This window comes from Corythoichthys intestinalis, unplaced genomic scaffold, assembly GCF_030265065.1.
Source record: "Corythoichthys intestinalis isolate RoL2023-P3 unplaced genomic scaffold, ASM3026506v1 HiC_scaffold_23, whole genome shotgun sequence".
NCBI classification, from domain to species: domain Eukaryota; kingdom Metazoa; phylum Chordata; class Actinopteri; order Syngnathiformes; family Syngnathidae; genus Corythoichthys; species Corythoichthys intestinalis.
This window is the reverse complement of record NW_026651592.1, coordinates 5,447,023-5,462,905: the sequence shown is the minus strand read 5'-3', so window position 1 is coordinate 5,462,905 and position 15,883 is coordinate 5,447,023. Positions and strand designations below refer to the sequence as shown.

General features: G+C 38.8%; 1 protein-coding gene across 1 annotated transcript in view; it reads left to right on the top strand.

The window, feature by feature from the left end:
• Positions 1-15,883, top strand: part of LOC130911102 (tyrosine-protein kinase receptor UFO-like) — a 99,340-nt gene that overhangs the window by 43,925 nt on the left and 39,532 nt on the right. The window contains exon 7 of the mRNA XM_057828814.1: positions 4,684-4,876. Coding sequence (XP_057684797.1) covers positions 4,684-4,876 — 193 coding nt within the window. The remainder of the gene's footprint in view (positions 1-4,683; positions 4,877-15,883) is intronic.

Here is a 15,883-nt window from a genome sequence, read left to right as displayed (position 1 = left end):
TGGCTGCAAGCGTGATTTAGTTAATGCCACCACCTGTTATATGCCACAGGTAAGTAACATGTGCTGTTAATTACACAAATTAGAGAAGCATCACATGATTTTTCAAAGGGTGTCAATACTTTTGTCCGGCCAATTCTCCGAGTTTTGTGTAAAATGATAATGATTTCATTTTTTTCCCATTCTCTTTTGTGTTTTTTCATTGCAAACAAAATAAAGATATTACTATCAAAGCATTTGTAATTGCAATAATTTTCTGGGAGAAACTGAGCATTATCTGATACAGTTGCAGGGGTGCCAATATTTTTGGCCAGCAGTGTACTTGGTGCTAGATTTGTGCTGCAATACATGTATGTAATGGAAAATAATGGGTACAAATAGGCCTGTCCCGATAACAAATTTTAGTGTGCAATAATTTATCTCATAAATTATTGTGATATGCCATATTATTGCGCCCCCCCCCCCCAATTTTTTTTTTTTTAACCAATTTACAATAACACAGAATACAGTATATATTAATAGAACAAGTACACCCATTTAAACGCGATAAGAAATCACAACTAAAAACAATAGACCATGCCTCTTAAGTAAAAGACAATATTAATACCGTACAGAAACACAGAATAAATAAAATGTGTTTTTCAAGAAAAAAAAATACAATTGCAGTTAATAACTTAAGCATGTAGGCAAATGAAAACTTTTCCCCTCATAGCTTCTGCAATGGTGTTCCATAGGGATGCAACGATACAGTTAAGTCACAGTTCGGTACGATTTTCGATACGGGGGACACGATTTTCGATCTGATTGAATACATTTAATGCTCTGAAGAAAAACAATAACTGTATTTTTTGTTTTTTATTTTTGCAAACGAGCAAAAATTAAATTGCCATCATATAAACATGCATTTTAGTGCATAATATCTATGTGCTTACTTCTTACTGATCTAAAGATATTTAGTATAAAAGTGCTGAGAACACTCTTTACTGTTTGTAAAGTGAGGCGGGGCACACTGTTGATTGCTACAGTAGCAGCTAGGTTTACTACATGAGCAAGACATCCTATTTTTGGTCCATCTGTTTCACGTACTGAATTAACAATATTTGCAGCATTAGCTATTGTCACTGGTATGGATTGATTTGGCCTTCTTAACTTCCATTCAGTCATGGCGATTTATAATTCATCGATGTAGTATATGGACTACGTGTCCCATAATCACTCTGGGCTCACGTAGCCAATGGCATGGGATGTAACACATCTAGTTTGCTATTTCATGATATCTAGTGTGTGCGCGCATGAAAAAAAGTTGGCAAACGCCACAGAAGTCATGTCTGCTCATTAGTGCACAACACCAACATATGACAATCGACTTTCATAAACAGGACTAGTTTGAAGCACAGCGCTCTTAATTTGCCACTCAAATATCCGGTGTTGTGTCGCAAAATAGCCGCCCGGCGTGAAATGTCATCCCTGACGGGAGCGCCCACACCTCAACAACCCCGGCACGCCGGAGATGGTCCGCAGTCAATCGGGAGCACTGACGCGGCCGGTATACGTTGAACAATAGGATATAATGGGGATGATTGCTGCCGGCGCTATTTTTTTGCCGGACTTGGATTGAAGATGCATTTTGCGCAGTTGGTAACAAGGAATCCGAACTTTTAACAGCATGTCTGCCGCAGGCGATAAATCGCAGTGGAAAAATTACCACCTTCATTTTTATTTATCGTGCGATAAATAGAATTATTGCATATTGCGACAGGCTTAGGTACAAAAGCATGTTTTGAGCACACAATTGTCTTGACTATAAGCTTTTAGTAGCTTCTTAAGGACACTCGCACATAATCTTGGCTCAGCACTATGATATGATGTACATTTTGTAATATGAATGTGTGTGTGTGTGAATAAATTGTGTTGTTTGTGCACAAAAAGGTGTTTTCTGAATTAGAATTATAAGAGAAAGAAAGACCGGGATCAACTTTCATAATTATACCTTTTCTGTCACTTTTTTTGGTGCCAAAATAATTGACTGCTATAATTTTAAAGCTACTTGCTGTAGTATTTCAGAGGACCTTTAAAGACATCAATCCATTTCAACTGGGAAGGCTGGGCATTGAGTGATCATGTTTCACGATAGATGTCAAATCGATTTTGACTGGGAGGGCTAGCAGCTATTGTTCGATTGTTATATTTGTATAACAATGACAAGGTCGCCGTTTAAAAATCCAGAAACCTAACGTCTAATATGGCTTGAAATTTTGATCAACCAATCAGAATTTGGCCTGCATTCCGACTCCTTACTGGATAATGTGTAATGAATTGCTAGGGTGATATGACAGCATTGGGTGATTGTAAGCTAGGGAAATAGGAAAAGCGAGTGCGGAAAATAAGAATTTACTCAAAATATAATTGTTTTCTTGGGGGAAAAAAGGGGACTGAAATAAAAAATGTTATTGCACATAACACGCATTTGTGCTCATTATTTCCCTTTACGAAGCATTTGTAATCGTGGCACAAATCTAACACCATAACAGTCCAGCACTTAGCCAAAACTACAAATAAAAATTTTCAGCTCGTGTTAAATCTAGATTGTAACCACAATCCAAACACTTTAAGTTCATCACGTCTGGAGCTCCATATGAGTCATAAATAAAGTGAAAAATAAGTCTTAAAAACAGGAAGAGGTGTCAGCAACGATGTGTGAGCCATACTAGAGGGAATGTGATGTGACTCAATGAGATTAAACGCTTGTTTGCCGGCTGGACGTGACTCACGGGGTCAGGAATGATACACATGTGGAAGGGTCCGGGAGACGCCCCTTAACTCACACTAACTTTTTCAAAACCCAAAAAGTCCTGAATTGAAGGACATTTTGGGTGGACATAATTGTCTATCAAAGGCTTGATTAGCTACTGATCAATGGGGAAATCTTGCATTGGAAATATCATATACAACCTTGGCATTGTAACAGAGTTGCAAATCTGTACTAATCTGTCCTAACTATGTTTTTCCTCAGGAGTGAAAGCTAGCGGTTTATAGCTAACTGTTACTTCTGGCCAAGAATATAAGCTTAATTATTAAGTTAGGGTGACCAAACGTCCTCTTTTGCTCAGACAAGTCCTCTTATTACGTGCCCTCCGGAGGGTCCGGCTGGGTTTCACAAATTCATGAAAATGTCCGGTTTTTATGATTTTTCACGGGAACAATTTAAAGAGAATCCGTCCGGCCGCTAGGGGGCAGCGCCTGCCTGGGTTGATGTGACTCCTAGTAGGGGCAGGAGAAGGAGTAGATCTTCTTCTTCTTTTTTGTTGGCAGTTTACCCTTTGTTTTATGGGGAACTACCACCATCTACTGACGGTTTGGCGAGAGATCAGACTGCAGTAAGGAGTCTAATAAGGAGTTCTAAAAGACGTGGCTCTATACACCCTTCTGTAAGTTTCTCTTATCAATGTCGATCAAGTGTCTTCTGTTGTATATTGGGTTATATGTGTACACAGAGATGCAGTATATTGTATGTGTCTTGTGATTGTTCTGCGTTAGTTTATTTGGTTGAATCATAAATGTTTTATTCTGGTTGTAACATGTTGCAGGTAACAAACAGGGTTAAAAGCCCTTTGAGACAACGTTGTTGTGATCTAGGGCTATACAAATAAAATTGAATTGAATTAAAAATCTGTATGAAATGTTGGCTTTTTATCATGAATAGAAATTAGCTAGCTGTTATACCTGACGAAAAGGAGAAGCTTACTCATATAAATAGGTTAAAAAAAAAAAAAATCTGTAATTGTCTTTAGTAAACCTGCACTAATGCTTTTTCTCAGGAGTACACACAAGCTAGCTCTTTAGCTAGTTTTTACTGCTGGCCAAGATGATAAACTTCTAAACTAAAATCTGTGCTCGAGTTAGCTTTTTCTCAGGAGTAGACGCAAGATTTTTAGCTAAATGTTACCTCAGACCAGGAGGATAAACTTATTAAATAAGTAAAAGGGGAAAAAAGCAAATTCATTTAAAAAAAAAAAAAAAAAAAAAAAAAAAGTACAAATGCTTGCTTTTTGTCATGATTAGAAGTTACCTGTTATTGCTGAACAAGAATATAAATTTATTTAAATAAGTAAATAGAAAAAAAATATAATGGTGGTCTTAAATTGTCTTACGTAAATCTGTACTAATGTTAGCTTTTTCAGGAGTAGAAGCTAATTCTTTAGCTAACTCTTACTGATGACCAAGAGCATGAACATATATAAATTAGTAAAGAAAGAAATAAAACATGTTTTTTTAAATTGTCTTTAGTAAGTCTGTACTGTTAGCTTTTAAAATGTCCACCAATTCTGCACCTAAACCTACACACACGCAGACCGTGAAAAACCATAAGGCTGACTTTTAATGCTAACTCGAAGCGCTCCAAAGCCACAGTGGGGAAGTCACGTCTGGTTGGAGCGGTCCAAACGGACCACAGCAAGGACAAGAAGCACCACAGAAATTGTGCACACACAGCAATCCGGATGTTTGGTTCTGTCCCCACGCAGACACTTACTGAAACTCTTTCACTGCTTTGACGGTCAGACGTCCAATCCATTTGTACTGGAAGCGTATGATTATTGCCAGCTCTTACCACTTCAAATGGATCTGACATCTACTGTATCAATGATACAAAACTGTTGTTGCACCACTAAAAATGTGTCTTTCCAGGTCAAAATTCTGGACGAAACCTTTGACGATCTGGACAAGCTGATCCTGAACCAGAACGTGAACGTTCCTCCATCCGAGTACCAGTTGGACGACTTGGAACCGTACAACCACTACGCCGCCAGAGTGGCGTGTCACAGCAGCCAGGGGCCCTCCAAATGGACATCCTGGATGGGAATGCGCACAGCAGAAGGAGGTAATTTAACTGACATATACATAGTTTTCCTTGCTCAATCCCAGCATGCATTGTGAGTCAAAACAAAGGCAAGATGATTGGTGCGTTGCGTGACCCCAAAAAGAAGAAAAAGAGAAGTGACTCTACTAAGAACACTCGTTCGAGATGTTTGCTTTAAGAAAAACCTGTCAAGTTTCACTTCTTCAGCAGTCATGCTTTTTCTTCCTTTTCACAGGAAAATACAAAAATGTGTTGTCACTTTGCGTTTCCCCCGTTTTTGTTCAGTTTCTCAAGCAAAGGTTAAAAAAAGTCAAAACGGGAGGTTATTTTGTTACACGCGGCGGTACTTTACGTCTTTGTCAACGCTACATGTGGTTCTCGTTGGGCACGCGTGCAACATAAATATGGATAAAAATACTGGGACACGTGTAAAGTAAAAACTAACATATGGACAAAAGTACTTGGACACATGCATACTAAACTACAGATTGTAGTCATGAATTCAGGTATGGACTTGAAGTACTGGAAAACATTTAGAGTACCGCAGCAGTTTCAAAACCACAGCCTGCAGATTGTATTGGATTAGGTATCACTGCATTCCCGTTGAAAGTTAATCACGTTATGTTCAGTTCTTCTTTACAGTCTAGCATAAATCCTAATGAAAGATAGGTTTTGCTTATTGCCTTACACCAGAGACTCTCCCAAAGGGAATGATCTTTGCTTCCTTGTGCAGTTCTTAGTTAGCAGCATTTCTTTTTAAGTCTTACACTTGCCTACTTGCAACTTGTGAGCGTGGCTCGTTTTAAGTTACGCCCTTAGCGAGCCGTCCGTGGGACGTAACAGTGGGATTATGAGATGCATTACGCGCTTGCGTTAAATGTGTCAAATATTTTAATGGGGTTAATTCAAAAATTTAATTACCGCCCGTTAACGCGCTAAATTTGACACCACTTTACATTACGTCAGAAACTCGTTCGGTACGCCTCCGTTCCGAACCGAGGACCACGTACCGAAACGGTTCAATACAAATACATTTACTGTTACACCCTTAATCTTAAGGTATTTGAGTGAAAGCACAAAGCAGTGAAATATTTTTTTTTTCCTAGTCACATCTGAGATGCAATTGTTGGCTGTTTTTAACAATGTACATCTAAAATTGCTCTTTACAAAAAAAAAAAAAAAACTCGATTAATCGATGGAACTTTCAGTAGAATACTCGATTACTAAAATATTTGACAGCTGCAGCCCTAATATAAATGTTGCCAAAGTGAGGCCCCTGCCTGGTAAATTGAGTTTGAGACCTCTGGACTACAGGAAGTCACAAATAATGTGTTTCACACAGGTTGTATCGAGGCAATAGCAATGGCATGTGTCCACAAAAATAAAAGGAAGTGAAAAATGTAGACTGAGTGTATGAGTTCCATTAAATAAAAGGAATCGAAGCATGAAATCAAAAGTAATGAGAGCGGAAAACATGGGGAAATTGTAGTGCGCACACCAAAACAGCAGCAAGTAAAAGGCAAGTTTAAAAAAAAAAAAAACATGGGCAAAATAATGGCACACATTTTGACCAAAACTAAAGGGACGAATATGGACAAAAGTAATGGGATGCACATCCAGGAAAAACCACACTGAGTGACAAATACGGACAAAAGTAATCAGACGTATGAAGTGCTAAATACAGACAACATTGATAGGGTGCCTGAAAGTGGCACAAATGGACAAAAATGAATGGAAGTGCATCGCAATGCAACAAGAGACAAATATGGAGGAACATAATGGGTCATATGAAGTGGCAAGTACAGTCATACCTCGACTTACGAAATTAATTGGTTCTTGAAGTAATCTCGTAACCTGAAAATTCTGTCAGTAGAGACGCGTTTTTGATGTAAATGCTCTAAACCGTTACAAGCACTACTTAGACGCCAAATTAAATTTTATAATCGCGGTATAACAGGATTAAAACAACAGCCAAACACATTTAAATCATTCTATATAACTGACCTAACGGTTAATACCTGTAATAACGGCGTTACGTAACGGCGTTATTTTTTCAGTAACTGGGTAATCTAATTACTTTTTCCGCCGTTACAACGCTGTTACGGTTACTGACGGTCAAAAGCGGTGCGTTACTTACTCTGAATAAATTGAAGAAACTGCCAGCCGTGTTGAGTCGACTCTCTGCTCTGTTGATTTGTCATTCAAGACTTGGGGTGCGTTCAGGTTCGAGAATAGCACACGTACTTCTGACTCCAAGCTGTTTGTCCCTGCTCATTCAATTAGACAATGCTTTCCAAAGTTTGGTAACGTTTCTGTGTTTGCTACACCTGATGCTAGCCTCGTTCCCATCTCCCACTGTCAGCCAGCAATAATTCTGGTTCCATCTTGAGGACGGCAGACGCTTTGAAGGTGACGTGAATTGTCGGGAAACGAGCCTACCTGAATGCAGCCCCTCGAGAGATGCGATGGAAGTGATTGTGATTGGCTGAGGGTTAGTCATGTGTCGTGCTAAGCCAATCAGAGCCGGTGATTTCACAAGCAAACCGGAACAGCGCGTGCGGCAAACACACACACGTAAAACAGATGCACAGGGTCGGGATGGCAGAGCATTCAGAAGAAAATTTGTCCTTTAAGAGGTGGAGATATAGACAGTATTTCAAGTTTGTCGAAATTAAAGGAAAGAACCTGCATGTAATGTGTAATTTATGTCCCGGGGCAAAGCTTTTGTCGACATCTGTGGTAATCTGCTGAAGCACCTAACAAGTTAGCTACCTGTCTGTTCTTCTCTATTCCACTGACTCGAATACTGCTCAGAAAATTTCAAATTCTTTGACATACAACAAGTTCTTTTTAAAGTAACGGAAATAGTTACTTTCCCTGGTAACTAGTTACTTTTACTATAGAGTAATTCAGTTACTAACTCAGTTACTTTTTGGAAGAAGTAGTGAGTAATGTAACTAATTACTTTTTAAAGTAACGTGCCCAACACTGCCTGTAATAAAGTAGATACAGTGGGCAAAGAAGTATTTAGTCAACCACTAATTGTGCAAGTTCTACTACTTGAAAATATTAGAGAGGCCTGTAATTGTCAACATGGGTAAACCTCAACCATGAGAGACAGAATGTGGGGGGAAAAAAACCCAGAAAATCACATTGTTTGATTTTTAAATTATTTATTTGCAAATCATGGTGGAAAATAAGTATTTGGTCAATACCAAAAGTTCATCTCAATACTTTGTTATGTACCCTTTGTTGGCAATAATGGAGGCCAAATGTTTTCTGTAACTCTTCACAAGCTTTTCACATACTGTTGCTGGTATTTTGGCCCATTCCTTCATGCAGATCTCTAGAGCAGTGATGTTTTTGGGCTGTCATTGGGCAACACGGACTTTCAACTCCCTCCACAGTATTTCTATGGGGTTGACATCTGGAAACTGTCTAGGCCACTCCAGGACTTTGAAATGGTTCTTATGAAGCCACTCCTTTGTTGCCCTGGCTTTGTGTTTGGGATCATTGTCATGCTGAAAGACCCAGCCACGTCTCATCTTCAATGCCCTTGCTGATGGAAGGACATTTTCACTCAAAATCTCTTGATACATGGCCCCATTCATTCTTTCTTTTACACAGATCAGTAGTCTTGGTCCCTTTGCAGAAAAACAGCCCCAAAGCATGATGTTTCCACCCCCATGCTTCACAGCGGGTATGGTGTTCTTCGGATGCACTTCAGTATTCTTTCTCCTTCAAACACGAGAACCTATGTTTCTACCAAAAAGTTTTATTTTGGTTTCATCTGACCATAACACATTCTCCCAGTCCTCTTCTGGATCATCCAAATGCTCTCTAGCGAACCGCAGACGGGCCTGGACGTGTACTGGCTTCAGCAGGGGGACGCGTCTGGCAGTGCAGGATTTGAGTCCCTGGCGGCGCATTGTTATTGATAGTAGCCTTTGTTACTGTGTTCCCAGCTCTCTGTAGGTCATTCACTAGGTCCACCCGTGTGTTTCTGGGATTTTTGCTCACCGCTCGTTATCATTTTGACACCACAGGGTGAGATCTTGCATGGAGCCCCAGATCGAGGGAGATTATCAGTGGTAATTTTCTAATTATTATTAGAATAATAATAATTAGAAAATTATTTTCTAATAATTGCTCCCACGGTTAATTTCTTTACACCAAGCGTTTTACTTATTGCAAATTCAGTCTTCCCAGCGTGGTGCAGGTCTACAATTTTGTCTCTGGTGTCCTTCGACAGCTCTTTGGTCTTGGCCATAGTGGAGTTTGGAGTGTGACTAAGATTGTGGACAGGTGTCTTTTATACCGATACTGAGTTAAAACAGGTGCCATTAATACAGGTAACGAGTGGAGCCTCGTTAGACCTCGTTAGAAGAAGTTAGAGCTCTTTGACAGCCAGAAATCTTGCTTGTTTATAGGTGACCAAATACTGATTTTCCACTCTAATTTAGAAATAAATTCTTTAAAAATCAAAGAATGTGATTTTTTTTTTTTCCACATTCTGTCTCTCATGGTTGAGGTTTACCCATGTTGACAATTACAGACCTCTCTAATCTTTTCAAGTAGGAGAACTTGCACAATTGGTGGTTGACTAAATACTTATTTGCCCCACTGTAATAGAACATAATGCAAAGGAAAATAGAAAAATTAAATATCTTACCTATTTTACTCTTCGTGACACAAAATGCGAGGAGGCCTGTGCTCTAATGTGCTACCAATGTTGTGAATCGTGTGAGCTTTAAAATAACTCTTCGCGAGACTAAAACGCCAAGAGACTTTTTTTGGCGAAGACGTCGAGCCCGCTTTATCAACACCATCGTGCCTGTGCATCATACTGCGACACCCAAATTGAAATGTCATCATCAATAGGCCAATAGGAGAGAAGACTTGCTTTTGCAGTATACAGCATAATGGGAAAGATTATGACCAATGGAGCAGAAGGATCTTATGGCGCCACATTTAAAAGCATAAACCAGGAACAACGTACGCATCTTTTACAGTACTTTAAAGTATTTTTGCTTCTCGTATTCTGAAATTTCTTAACCTTTGCCAAATGTATCACATTTAAGACAAGTATTTCTGGACCTCATTGCAGTTAAAAACGTTTTTTAAAAACCTAATTGTGTTCAATCTCACTTTAGGTATATTTGTTTTACCACGAGAACTGCATGTAATGCTTAATGTATCACTTATGATACAAATTAGAGAACATAATATGCAAATAATAAAAAAAATACATTTTGGGGGATTTTGTAAAATTATATTTAAGGACCGCATAAAGCTTTTAAATTAAAAAAAAAAAAAAAATCTGAATTTTCAGTTCATTATTTCTGGGGTCATTGTGGCAATATTTTCCCATTGAGGATTGTAGTAACCTAAAAATTCCATTTGTACAGACGTTCGTAAGTAGAGGGTACTACTGTATTGACTAAAATGATAGAAACGCATGTCCACCAAAACTAAGTGGGAAATATGGACAAAAGTAATGGGTCACATTAAGTTGCAAATACTGTCCAAAAAAAAAGCCTGGACGCCTGTCCATTACAATTACAGGAAGTGACAAATATGGAAAATGACCAGTGTTGGGCACGTTACTTTAAAAAAGTAATTATAGTTATTCACTACTTCTTCCAGAAAGTTATTTTATTAAGTTAAATTATTTCTGTTACTTTAAAAAGAAGTTGTTGTATGTCAAAGAATTTGAAATTTTCTGAGCAGTATTCGAGTCAGTTGAATAGAGAAGAACAGACAGGTAGTTGTGTCATAGAACCTTGTAATATTTATTGCACCTCACCAGCAACAGATTTATCCTACTTGAAGTGCAACAAAAATAAACATTAAACAATGTAATAAAATAACAATCAGCAGTAGACAATATAAAGTGAGTTTAATCAATTAAATCTAACTCTCACAACCTGAGACAACTGGTCAAGTAGACATAGCCTACTGTACTTCAAGTATTTTGACTTGAAATAGTGTTTATATCTCCACCTCGTAAAGGACAAATATTCCTCTGAATGCTCTGCCATCATATCCCTCTGCATCTGTTTTCCGTGTGTGTGTTTGCCGTACGCACTGTTCCGGTTTGTATGTGAAAACACCGGCTCTGATTGGCTTACCATGACACATGACTCTAACCTTCAGCCAATCACAATCACTTCCATCGCATCTATCCAGGTGTTTCACTCAGGTAGCCTCGTCCCCCTACTCCTCCCGTCACCGTCAAAGCGTCTGCCGTCCTCAAGATGGAAGCAGCATTCTTGCTGGCTGACAGTGGGGGATGGGAACGCAGCTAGCATTCAGGTGTAGCGAAAACTGAAACGTTGGCAAGCTTTGGAAAGCATTGTCTAATTGAATGCGCAGGGACAAACAGCCTGGAGTCATAAGAAGTACGTGCGGTAATATTCTGATACAGAATTATCCGAGGCACCCTAAAGTGCACACGGCGCCAATATTGTTTTGCTCACATGATGCGGGGAGTGAGTTAGAGACACGGCCTGCCGAGAGTCGTACGTTTGTGTTAATGTTGAAGTTATATGTGCTATTAAAGAAACAGAGTGCCAGCACGTCCTGTGTGGTATATCTTTGCTAAGAAAAAGCACAAAAAACGTGCGCTCTTCTCGAACCTGAACGCACCCCAAGTCTTGGATGACAAATGAACAGAGAAGAGAAGAGTAGACTCGCTACTGCTGGTAGTTTCTTCAATTTATTCAGAGTAAGTGACGCACCGCTTTTGACCGTCAGTAACGGTAACGGCGGAAAAAATAGTTAGATTACCCCATTACTAAAAAAGTAACGCCGGCGTTATCTATAACGGCGTTATTCCCAACACTGAAAATGACAATGTGTCACATGTGCACTACAATTATAGTAAGTGGACAAATGTAATGGGAAACTTGTTCACAAATTGCAGGAAGAGGAAAATATTGACCAGTGTCATGGGAGGCATTCCAATAACTACAGGAAATGACAAAAATAGACAAATGTAGTGGAATTTACATCCACTGAAAGCGCAGAAAAGTACATATATGGACAAAAATAGGACGACGCATGAAAGCAGAAACTACAAAAAATGGCAATTCAATAGCAACTTCTAAGTTGGTCTGCTAGCCGAGGTCAATGTATGCGCATTTATTTTTTTCGCCTCTGTACTTTTTATACTCTTGAACACTTCCAATTGCCCACAATGTTCTGCTGAGATGACAAAAAGTTGCAATACTCTCATCCAACCTTTGATTTATCGAATTTATTATTTAAAATCCGGAAAAATGGCGATAATTCCTCCCCCATGTGTTTCTCATCGAGCAATAAAGTGTCCTCCTTTTCAAAAGAGTCATCCACAAGTAAACGTTTTCCTCCTCCCCACTGCTATTTATGTCCCAAGCACTTATTGAGTTGACTGGGCTTCTTCAGATGCCACCAGTGAGGAATTCCTCAAATACAATCCAGCCTCTCTCCCTCTCCCTCTGTGCTGTCTCCCGGTATTGGTGTTTCATTTCTCTCATTTTTGGCTTTGACCTTACATGAGCTCACATGTAGCAAGGCGCTGTGGGAAAACAACAGGGAGGGGGAAAAAAATGAAAAAGGCTTGTTGGTGGGAGTAGGAGACAAGTAGGGTAAGGGGAAGGGAAGGGAGAGAGCAATTCTCCAAGGAAGCATAAAACACCCAAAGGAGACAATAGTGGTTAGTTTGTTTGATCCGAGTTTGAATGATTATGTTTTACTGCCGTTGACGGAGATAGACGTGCAATCCATTGGGACCGGGAAGGGCTGGTAGAGAGTGGAGCAATGGCATGAGTTAAAAGGGTTCAGGTACATAATTGTGAAAAGAAAAAATTGTACTTTTTGTACGTTTGTACTCTAACTAGTATTTTAAGGCTTGCTTAAAAACATGAAAGCAATACAGTGATTACAGTGATACCTATTTTTTCACGATTAATAGGGACCAGATTCCCCCGCGAAAAGTGAAAAAACGCGATGTAGGGTCAGGGTTTCCCCTGAGATTTTTTGAAGCTGTGGTGGTGGGCTGCATCGGAATCCGACAGCCTCACCATGTCATGCCACGGCAAAATTGCGTCATAGCATGACAAATGAGATTTTTTTTTTCCCAAGACGAACCATAACAAAGACCTATTTAAAATATTTATTTAGCCAGGCTAATAGGTACATGTATGTAAAATGCGTTGCATATTACAGCTACGTTACCCTATGTAATAATCAGACTTTTTTTCTTGTAGCAATCGTACAATTTACATCTCGTAGTCCTTCTTTTTCCTTTTTTTTTTTTTTTTTTTGGCCCTAATACGTACTAAATCACCACAACAATAATAGCCCTTCTGTTAATGGACCAATGGCGTAGGTTTGCATAGGGACGTTATGGACACAACACTAGCAACTTTTCAGGATGCTCGAATTGTCCCCACCAACTTTTAAGCAAGCTTATTTGCATTATATAATGAGTTAATTTACAGAGGTCCTTTATACTGTCTTCACATAGTTTGTAAGGATATAATTGACCCTACCATTATTGAGTGAATTACTTTCATTATGTTCAGACTTACACTGACACAATTTTTTTCCTCAAACGCACGTTTGATTGGCTGATGACTAGATAAATCCCCTTGTTTTCAATCTACCAGAAATAACTGAAATTATCTGGTAGTGCGTCAGGTAAATTTTAATCAGATTTCTTGAAATAAGTTTATTTTCAGCTAGCTATTTTCTTAACACACTTATTTTAAGCAAAAATTGAGAATATTAAATCTTTAAAAAAAAAAAAAAAAAATTTTTTGCCAGAAATGTTCTTAATTTAAGAATTGATATTGTTCAAAACATTATTTGAAAACATTTTCCCCTTGATTTTGGTGAAAAAATGACAAACCTTTGGATGTATGGGCTTAATAAGAACACATATTTACCTAAAGTAAATTGAATTATCTGACCCATTAATCTGTTAATTAGTCTTTAATACTCAAAACAAGATGGTGGAAATTATTCGACTAGATTTTTTTTTAAAAATTAAGGCGTTATAAATTTGCAGTGTGAAAGTTAGTACAAGTCAATACAGATTTATTTTTGCATTGATTATTTAGCCGATCAATTAATTAGGTTCAAAGAAAGGTAGCCCTGTCCCCCGTTCAACCAGTCTGTTTGGTTTTCTTATTATCCTGTCCCCAGCAAAAAGTGTACATGCAGGTTATGCTGTTATATCGTCCCTCCCAATATTGAGACCAAACCTACGCCCTCAGATGGACCCATTTCAACGAGCAGGGGGAAATTCTAATTGTCGTGTAAAGCGTTTTACTAGTTTCGGCGAGAAGGTGAATCGCTTTTTTTTTTTTTTTTTTTTCGTGAACTACATTTCCACACAAACTCACATCGATGTACCATTTAGCTTAGCAAGGAGAGGTATAAGAGCCATTTTTCGAGTGTCCCAGAGTTCACAAAACGTAAAAAAAAAAAAAAAAAAAAAAGCACATTTATCGAGGTTTCGCCCGCCGTGATTCCGTCCGTTCCGTCCACGATGGCCGTCCACCGGTCACTTTTGCCGAAAAGTCCGATCCAAAATACTGTAATGCCCCGGATAGGGGTAAGAAGGAGAGGAGCCGGTATTGCCTTACCCACTTTATTGTGGCAACAGTAATAAAGAAAAACAATAACAAAATAACAGCGGGCTGCCGTGACTTAGGACCGCTATCTCTCGCTAGCTCGCCCGTTCTCCTCGCTTCCTTCTACGTCACAGCTCGTCTCTTAAGGAGGCCACGCATAATTAGGGACATTGCAATACACAATGAATGGGTTGCTGCTGAACCCCTCACACTCGGCTGCTGCTAGATTGAAACGGACTTAAGAAAAAAAAAAGAAAAAAAAAAACTCTCTCTTTTGCCAGTCGTGGCGGCTTTTATTTCGGTGTGGCGGCGCGCCACAATGGTTTGGATGTACGGGAAACCCTGAGGGTTTATTGGATTGATTGCTAAGCCACGCCCCCTTGGAAAACTCGGCCAACCCAAGGCTCTGTCAAATTCTCTCAGTGACTGTGACTTTGACTGAGTGAACGAACGTGTTATGGATGATGGCAAGAGTTCAAATTTTTGAATTTGCACAACCACAGCTGGCAATAGACTGTTTTTTTGTCCTTATTTATTTATTTAATGAATTTAATTTAGAACAGGGGTCAGCAACCCGCAGCTCTTTAATGCTGCCCTAGTGGCTTCCTGGAGCTTTTTCAAAAATGTTTGAAAATGTAAAAAGATGGGGGAGGGAAATATATTTTTCGTTTTAATATGGTTTCTGTAGGAAGACAGACATGACACAAACATTTTTCTAATGCATTATTATTGTAATGAAGTTAAACTTGAGGCGGCATCGTACAACAGATTAATCACGTGGTGCGTCGTTCTCTATAGGATGCACTGCAGGGTTTTCCGCACTATAAGGCGCACCGCATTATAGGGCGCAGTAGTAGTAGTAGTTGGCATTGCATTATGCATCCACAAGATGGAGCTGTGCTAAATGGAATGTCATGCCATGATTAACCAATATTGATCCATATATAACGCAATGGGATTATAAGGCACGCTGTTGGCTTTTGAGAAAATTGAAGGCTTTCAGGTGCCCGTTATAGTACAGAAAATACGGTAATCATGAAGGCTCGTTATGTATTTGTAGCCAACTTACGTAGTCATTTTGATAGTAAGCTAATATAGCTAATATAAATACACATAGCATTTGTTGCCTTTATTATATAAATATATAAGGCTTTCCAATTTTTTGTGGCTCCAGACATAGTAGTATGTTTTTTTGTTCCAATATGGCTCTTTCATCATTTTTGGGTTCCCGACCCCTGGTCTAGAAGCAGACAGAGAGTTATAAAGATACATATCCTTTATGATCTCAATTTAGTTTTGAGATTTTTTTTCAAGGAATTTTGCCTTTTTGTCTGTTTTTGGTGGGGTTTTAATTCATTTGGACTTTTTAATTAATTATTTATTGATTATTTGTATACTTTAGATAAAA